This window comes from Mus pahari, chromosome 4 (assembly GCF_900095145.1).
Source record: "Mus pahari chromosome 4, PAHARI_EIJ_v1.1, whole genome shotgun sequence".
Lineage (NCBI taxonomy): Eukaryota > Metazoa > Chordata > Mammalia > Rodentia > Muridae > Mus > Mus pahari.
Window position 1 is genome coordinate 105,247,407 of NC_034593.1, and position 8,751 is coordinate 105,256,157.

The window sequence follows — 8,751 nt, forward strand, 5'->3', positions numbered from 1 at the left end:
AGGCTGGCCTCGAACTCAGAAATTCACCTGCCTCTGCCTCCCGAGGTAGGTTTATTTTTAACATTACGATGTGTTCTGTTTTAGATTAAGCTGAGTGAAGTTGTTGGCTCGGGAAAAGATGGCAGAATACTGAAAGAAGATATTCTCAGCTTTTTGGAAAAGCAGACAGGAGCCATACTGCCTCCCTCACCGAAATCTGAAATCACACCACCTCCACCACAGCCCAAAGACAGGACCTTTCCCACGCCGATATCAAAGCCTCCCGTGTTCACGGGCAAAGACCGAACAGAGCCTGTAACAGGTAGTGGTAATAGCAGTAATATGAAGTGGCAGTAATTTATTTTGGGGAATTACCTCATGAGATCCATCCTCATCGTATGATATTTTTGATTGTCTTTTGAGCCTGGGTCTCACTGCGTAGCCCTAGAACTCTATATGTAGCCCAGGCTGGCTGCACACTCACGGAGATCTGCCTGCCCCTGCCTCCCCGACGCCAGGATTAAAGGCGCGGACCACCACACCTGACTTTCAGGTCTCACTAACAGAAAATTTCAAATTCATCATGAAATTATAATAATGCAATGGTACAGTTTTTCTATTTTGTATTGAAAAATACTATTTTCGGGTTTATATAAAACGACTGAGTTTCTCCTAGGCTTCCAGAAGGCAATGGTCAAGACCATGTCTGCAGCCCTGAAGATTCCCCACTTCGGGTATTGTGATGAGATTGACCTTACTGAGCTGGTTAAGCTTCGAGAAGAGCTGAAGCCTGTTGCTTTGGCGCGTGGAATCAAACTCTCCTTCATGCCTTTCTTCTTAAAGGTGAGTTTCACTCATCCCAGGCAAGGCCCCAGAGGGACGGTGCCACTTGGTTTTATAAAGATGCAGCAGGCTAGAATTTATGCCATATTGTCAGGCTTGGGGAAAAAAAGTCCAAACCCACCATCTCTTTGATTCCTAGGAATTTATATAGTTGAAAGCTGTATTATCTTTTTATCTGCTTACCTCTTTCTGTAAGATTTATTTTATGTTTGTTACATTTACCTATTTATTTAGTGTGTATATGTGTGTGTATGCATGCTTGTGCACAAGTGTACATTTGTGTGTTTGTGTACTCAAGTGCACTCAATAGGACAACTTACACGAGTCCATTTTCTTCTTCTACCTTGTGAGTCCCAAAGATGGAACTCAGGTTGTCAGGCTCAGAGGAAAAGTGCCTCACTCAGCACACTGAACCACCTCGCCAGCCCAAGAGTTATTGTATTTGTTTGTTTCTTTTTTTTTTGAGGCAAAGTTTCACTATGCATCCCTGGCTGGCCTGGAACTTATGATGTAGAGTGCTTTCAAACTCAGAGATCAACCTGCCTCTGCCTCCCTAGTATTAAAGGCGTATACCACAATGCCCGACTGTTTAGTGTGTGTGTGTGTGTGTGTGTGTGTGTTCATGTAAGTGCCCACAGAAGCTAAAAGAGGGTGTCAGTCAGATCTCCTGGAGCCAGTTAGCAGGCAGTGGCAAGTCATTCAGCTGGGGTCCTCTGTAGGAGCAGCGCATGCTCCTAAGCACAGAGCCGTCTCCCCACTTGAAGCTAGGAAGAGAACCATGCTGACAGTTGAGGAAAGCCTGAAAGAGAGGGGAAGAGGAAAGTTCTGGTTGGAGCTGAAAGGAGACATGAAGTGGCTGCACATCACGGTGGTATTTATTTCCATGTCTTCAGCACATTCATGGGGAGGCTTCTGAGAGTGTTTGCAGTCCTGGGACCATTCACTGGCAGTGAAATTCTCATTAACAACCACTGCAAAGCAGCTACCGTGTGTCAGGCTCCAGACAGCTCAGAGTATTCCAGACGTGTAGAGAGTACATTCTCCACGTCCCTCTGAAGAAAACTGGGCCTCAGAGAGGTTGACAATCTTCTCACGGACATTGACACACGGGAAAGCCACATTCTAGTCTGCTCTGGTCCTGCTCCGGCCTCTTCTCATTCAACATGGCTCCTCCTGCCCTTCCTTCACAGTCTGCCAGGACAAATCATCTTTCACTCAAATTGAATCGTTTCCGATTCCTTCACAGTGCCTTTAGGATGGTTTCCCAAGTCCTTAGTGTAGCATACAAGTCTTGGTTGGCTACCCCTCCAGTCTTTTCAAAACCACTCCCTGTCCACTCTCTGTTTTAATCACATTGGACTGTGCAAATACTGGATTATATAATTTTACCTGAAATACCCACCAGGTCTTTTTCTCTGTCTCCCTCCCTCCCCCCTCCCCCCCTCTCTCTCCCTATTTTGTTTTGTTTGTTGTTTTTTGCAACAGTTTCACTAGATAGCCCAGGCTGGCCTGAACCGCACAGTCCTGCCCCAGCCGTCCAAGTACTAAGATTGTAGGCATGAGCCGTCTCTCCTGGCCTCCTCTTCCAAATATCTGTGCATCTTAAATATGGGATCCATTCAGATAGAGACTCCAGAATCCCTCTGTGGCTCCCACTGTCACCACATGCTGTTGCTGCCCACTGGAGTGCGTTTTAGTGGGCTGCCGTTGTTAGCCTGGTTCCCTTCTCCAGATACTGAGCCCCTGAGACACAACGTGTTCTCCTTTAGCATCTGCCCTGCAAATGGATAATCTCGAAGCATGGGAGGTCGTGGATGTCTCCAAATGAAAGGGGGGCCTCTGGGCTCTGTTAGGGGTAGGGAGTCACCTAGAGAGGTGTCACTCAAAGTTGAGTGAATGAGAGGGCGGCTCGGCTTTACAGCAGTAGGTAGAACCTGAATTAGCAAGGACAGTGGTGATAGTACAAGCTCCTTAGAAGACAGATAACTGGTTTCCATTACTGTATAGCAAACTAACTACCCCCAAATTTAATGGAATAAAACGTCGGTTGCTGGGGGCTGGTGAGATGGCTCAGTGGTTAAGAGCACTGACTGCTCTTCTGAAGGTCCTAAATTCAAATCCCAGCAACCACATGGTGGTTCACAACCACCTGTAATGAGATCTGATGCCCTCTTCTGGTGTGTCTGAAGACAGCTGCAGTGTATTTATTTATAATAATAAATAAATCTTCAAAAAAAGAAGAAAACAACACGTCGGTTGCTTATGGATTCTCATGAGGTAAACTGGGTATGAGTCTGCTGACCTTGGCAGGAATCTCTCTTCTACAGAAACTTGGAGTTGGCCAGAGGGTGACTGCTGTAGGAAGGCCCCAGCAGGGATGACCCCTTCTCTTCTGTATTGTGTCCCTTCTCCTCAGCGTGCTCCACTGTCTCAGCCCTGGAGCAGGTGAAGAGAAACGACAGAGGTGCTCAGGCTTTTTTGTTCCCTGGGTCTGCTTCATTGAGCTTGTTCTGCTCCCACGGATAATAGCCAGTCACGTGACTAAACTGGGAGCTTAGAAGATCGCTACCAAAGGGTGCAGACGCACACAGGGTGCCATGAAAAGCCCCTGTCATTACTTCAGCCTCCACACTCAGAGGCAAGGACAGCGCTTTAAGCAGATAGGTAGCAGTTTGTCTCACAAAGGTTAAACAGGATAGAGTTAGTAACAGGCAGTTAGCATAGTAACCACAGGGCCTTGAGTTTGCCAAGGCCCCGCAGAGGCGAGACCTGTGGGCTGTCAGCTGAGGAGGTGTAGGGATTAGAGACCACGAGACAGTCTGGTAAGAGGCAGCCTGCAGAGAGTAGGTGATAAAGAGGTGGTTTACAGGAGGCTGAGGGAAAGTTTTACCCCCTCAAGGAAGCAGGGGGCTGACTATAGCCTGAAAGAGTGAACTGGGGAAGGGAAGTCGAGGGAATGTGTGGGGAGGACTGTTGGAGGAGGCCCAGCGTTAGGGGAGGACTGAGGGGAAGACTGGCAAGAGAGCACCACCCTGTCTTCCTGACCCTCCCATCCTGCCTCCCGGGGAAGGCCTGGCCCCTTTTGAAGCCAGGATAGACCAGCTCTTAAACAACTGGGTCTCTTTAACCGCTGCGTCTCTTCTCATTGTTCTAGCCAAATGAACAGTCTCTTGGTATTTTCAAAAATAAGTTTTGTGAATTTTATTTTAAATTTAAATGTAAATTTTAAAACCTTTAAAAAAATACTACAAAGTATGAAATGTGGGATCTATATCTATATATCTATATCCACATATCTTGTATTTTCATTTGCAAAAATATTATACTCAAACCCCCATTTCTTTTTTTTATTTTATTTTTTATTTTTTTAAAAGATTTATTTATTTATTATAAGTAAGTACATGTAGCTGTCTTCAGACACTCCAGAAGAGGGAGTCAGATCTTGTTAAGGATGGTTGTGAGCCACCATGTGGTTGCTGGAATTTGAACTCTGCACCTTTGGAAGAGCAGTCGGGTGCTCTTACCCACTGAGCCATCTCCCCAGCCCTCAAACCCCCATTTCTATTGGTAGTACTTTTGACTAACTTTGGGTGTGGATTTTTGTTTGCTTATTCTTGTCATTGGTTCGTGGCTGTCCTGAACTTGCTTCTATAGAACAGACTGTCTCAGTCACTGCTCTATCACTGTGAAGAGACTCCATAGCCACAGCCTGTTGTAACTACACTAATCACTGTGAAAGATCTCCATCTACACCCTCTTTGAATGTCATGAACATTTGGGATCCGGGAGACATTTCGCAATTAGGGAAATCAGCCTATGCGCAGGAGAGAATGATATGAAGGCAAAGGAAGTTTAAAGAGCAGGGGAGGGATTGAAAGGGGCAAGCAGGAATGTGTGCCTGCCAGCAGGTGGGCTCTGCCAGCTCTGCCCTTGCCCACGGAACACTTTGAAATTACTGCCCTGTGTCCCTTCTACACAGAGAAATGGCCTACCCACCTTTTGGTGTTTGAATTCAGAGCCCTTTTTTTTTTTTTTTTTTTTAAACTATTGGCTTGCTTCTCATAAATATTTAAATCTACACGTCAGTGAGGAATTCACTTGGAACTGAGACATCCTGCATGGTTATTTTGAAAGTCCCCTTCCTGTTTGCAGGCGACCTGCCCTTTGCATCATTTGTTTCTCCGAGGTTAGAGCAGCCTAGCTTCACCTTGGTTAGAGATCAGAGTTTCCGGAAGGGAGAAAGCTGCGTGCGTGTGACCTTGAGTTCGAGCCCTCTTTCCCCTCTGCCCCCGCTACCTCCTGTCACCTCCAGCCCTCCGAGCCTGTGTGAGGCCAGAGTGTTCACGGCGACTTCTCTTTCCCGTTGTCAGGCTGCTTCTCTGGGACTGCTACAGTTTCCTATCCTCAATGCCTCCGTGGACGAGAACTGCCAGAACATCACCTACAAGGTTGGCTATGTGTTTTGAAAATCCTCGATTTAATAGAAGATAGGATGCTCAAACACTGACCCTTTTTCAGACAGGAAAGAAAGGTATAGCATAGGCCATTAAAGTTAGGTTTCATCTGTTGGCATTGCTTTTGCTGTTTAATAATGATTTTGTTCAGCTGTACAGTCTTCCCTTTAAAGTCTTGTTGATTTCCCATTTAAAATAGCAGAACTACCCTGGCAGTAGCACAAGCCTTTAATCCCAGCACTCGGGAGGCAGAGGCAGGTGGAGCTTTGTGAGTTCAAGGCCAGCCTGGTTTACAGAGAGAGTTCCAGGATAGCCAGGGCTACACAGAGAAACATTGCCTTGAAAAACCAAAATAATAAACAAACAAACAAATAAACAAATAAGTGGAATTATAAGTGCGTGAAGCCGTGAAGAGTTACCCATGCTACTCAACATCCCAAAAGGATGGCCTCTCAAGATTACAGTGCTGGGCTTTGAAGAAAGAGAGCAATTGTTAAAAAGTGTGTGTAGTTAGGCATGTATGTCTGCATGTGCTATGTGCCCGTGAGTGCAGGTGCCTAGGAGGTCAGAAGCCTCCTGGCTTCTGGATGGACTGTAGCGAGCCTCCTGATGTGGGTGCTGGGAACTTCATTTGGGTCATCTGAACAAACAGCAAGTGCTCTTAACCACTAAGCCATCTCTCCAGCCCAAAAGAGTAATTCATAATAATTTTTTTTAAAGTAATACATTTGGATCCAGGTTGAGTGAGGTCTTCAGTTTGGAGTGAAAGTGTCTTAAGACAAAATTCTTGCCGTATCAATTCCTATACTCACTTCTCCTTACCTTAGCAATCCTCAGCTCGTAGTCAGGTTAAGGGAATTTGAGAAGGTAGTTCAGTGGTTAGTGCTGACACAGCATCTCCAAAACACAGAGACAAAAGGTGCATATGCTTAGGTAGTGTAGGGATCAGGTCAAAGCCATTCAGTGTGCCTAATACAATGGGCTGTTTATTTTCATCTTAATCCTTCCTAATTAAATGTAGCTTGTTTTTAAAAACTTAGAAATAATGTTTGCCTTCAATCATGTGGCCTCAGATAATTTCCTGTTCACAATGGTAGTCTTCCACGAATTCATTGAAGTAATACATATTTTTCTTTAATTTGCTTTTCTCTTTTTCATTTAAATATTGTGGATATCATCATAAGTCATTAGATATGATATGGTCATGTATTTCATCAGTTACCTACTGGCAAATACGTTGTTACGGAACCACAAGATGCTGTCGCCTGGTTAACTCCTTCATCCTTTCCATTGATTTCCCTAGCCCCATTTTTTACAATCACTGTATGTGTCTTCTAAAACAATCTTTTAAGTTTGGTTAAGTTATTTTGTTTATTTTACATTTATTTTATTTTGGGTAGGGCACTGGTGCCACTTCCCCACCCGGATCCCAGAGTTTGCACTCAGGTGGGCAGCTAGCGCCTGCACCCACTGCTCTCTCATCCCCCCAAACCCTTCCTTCCAAGTTACTTCCATTCTAGTGAAAATAGTGACTTTCTTTTTTTTGGCCTTCTAGCTTTGTAAGATATGATCTTGCCAGATGGCACAAGCAGGCTTCAAACCATCGCTGTTCCTTCCTCAGCCTCCTGAATGTTGGGATTACAAGTGTAGGGTCTGCACTTGCTTGGCAAAATAGTTCGGTGTCTTTGTTTTAGAAGGCAGCAGAGTTGACCTCTTCTTTGCTGTAAGTTATGTATTAAAAGTTCTACTGGGGGCTGGAGAGATGGCTCAGCGGTTAAGAGCACTGACTGCTCTTCCAGAGGTCCTGAGTTCAAATCCCAGCAACCACATGGTGGCTCACAACCACCTGTAATGGGATCCAGTGCCCTCTTCTGGTGTGTCTGAAGAGAGCTACAGTGTACTCACATAAAATAAGTAAATAAGTCTTAAAAAAAAAAAAAAAAAGTCCTAATGAATAAATTTTTCCTTCCTAGGCTTCTCACAACATTGGGATAGCAATGGATACTGAGCTGGGGTTAATTGTCCCCAATGTGAAGAACGTTCAGGTCCGCTCTGTATTTGAGATCGCCATGGAACTGAACCGCCTCCAAAAACTGGGCTCTTCTGGTCAGCTCGGTACCACGGACCTTACAGGAGGGACATTTACTCTTTCCAACATTGGATCAGTAAGTCATGCTACTCACAGTTATAAGTGTAACTTGAATTTCTGATCGCATGTTCCAATAAACTACAGCTTGTAAATCTATCAGGCATTCCCTGAAAGCTAAATGTTTCCACTCTTCTCAGATCGGTGGGACCTATGCCAAGCCAGTGATATTGCCACCGGAAGTAGCCATTGGTGCCCTGGGAGCGATTAAGGTATGTGTAATGAGGGACTGCAGGACAGGCTCAGTAAGCTGGAAGACTGGACGTGAAGAAGACGCAGTGGTTTTTGTTTTGTTTTGTTTTGTTTTGTTTTCCTATATAGGATTCCCTTTATTATTTTTTTATTAGATATTTTCCTTATTTACATTTCAAATGCTGTCCCGAAAGTTCCCTATACCCTCCCAAGAAGACTCGGTGTTGAAGGGTAGCTCCCACTTTGTGGTTTACATTTGTGAATGTTAGCTCCATTTGCCCTTTCCTTCCTTCTCCTGACCTAGATCAGAGGTCACTGTGCCATCCCAGCTGGCCCAGATGCTGGGTCCTGCCATGCTGTCACCTGCTGGGATTACAGCTGTATGCCACCATGCCTGCAAGATGCTGATTTCTTGGTCTTGATGGCACTTGTATTTTGAACAATAATCTAGGTGACTTAAATGATCTGTGGCCATGTTTTAGAACTCTTAGAATAGAGGTACAGGGCTATGACACTGTGTGTGTGTGTGTGTGTGTGTGTGTGTGTGTGTGTGAGATGCTCCACACACAAACCACAGCACTTGTGTAGAAATCAGAGGACAATTAAGGAATCAGTTCTCTTCTTCTACCACGTGGGTTCTAAGGTTCAAATTCAGGTAATGAGGCTTGGCAGCAAACACCTTTATCTGTTGAGCCATCTTGCCAGGCCTGTCTATTAAATCTAGTAAGTTAGAACTTACATTTTGTATATTTTTATTAATAGCTGAGGGGTTTTGTTGATCTCTCTGTCTCTCTGTCTCTGTGTGTGTGTGTGTGTGTGTGCGTGTGGGTGCACACGTGTCTTCATGTGCTTAGATGCTTAAGTGTGTGTGGGTGTTCCTCTCTGTCACCCTGCACCTGTGACCCATTCCTGTGACCCATGATCTCTTGCTGAACCTGGAGCTTGAGATTATTTTTGGCTAGGCCGGCAGTCAGCAAGCCTGAGCCAACCCTTCTGTCCCCACCGTCCTGTGCTGGGTTACAGGTGTGTGGAGGGTCACACCCAGGTTACTGTCCAGGTGCTGGGATCTGAATCCTAGTCCTCATTCTGGCTCAGCAACCGTTCTTTTTTTTTTTGTTTTTTTTTGTTTTTTTTTTT

At 45.1% G+C, this 8,751-nt stretch overlaps 1 protein-coding gene across 2 annotated transcripts in view; it reads left to right on the forward strand.

The window, feature by feature from the left end:
• Dbt (dihydrolipoamide branched chain transacylase E2) overlaps positions 1–8,751 on the forward strand; it is a 34,832-nt gene that overhangs the window by 23,910 nt on the left and 2,171 nt on the right. For both annotated transcript variants that reach the window (XM_021196052.2, XM_029538061.1), the window contains exons 6-10: positions 85–301; positions 656–822; positions 5,193–5,270; positions 7,250–7,441; positions 7,563–7,634. In XM_021196052.2, the coding sequence (XP_021051711.1) occupies positions 85–301; positions 656–822; positions 5,193–5,270; positions 7,250–7,441; positions 7,563–7,634 (726 nt within the window). The remainder of the gene's footprint in view (positions 1–84; positions 302–655; positions 823–5,192; positions 5,271–7,249; positions 7,442–7,562; positions 7,635–8,751) is intronic.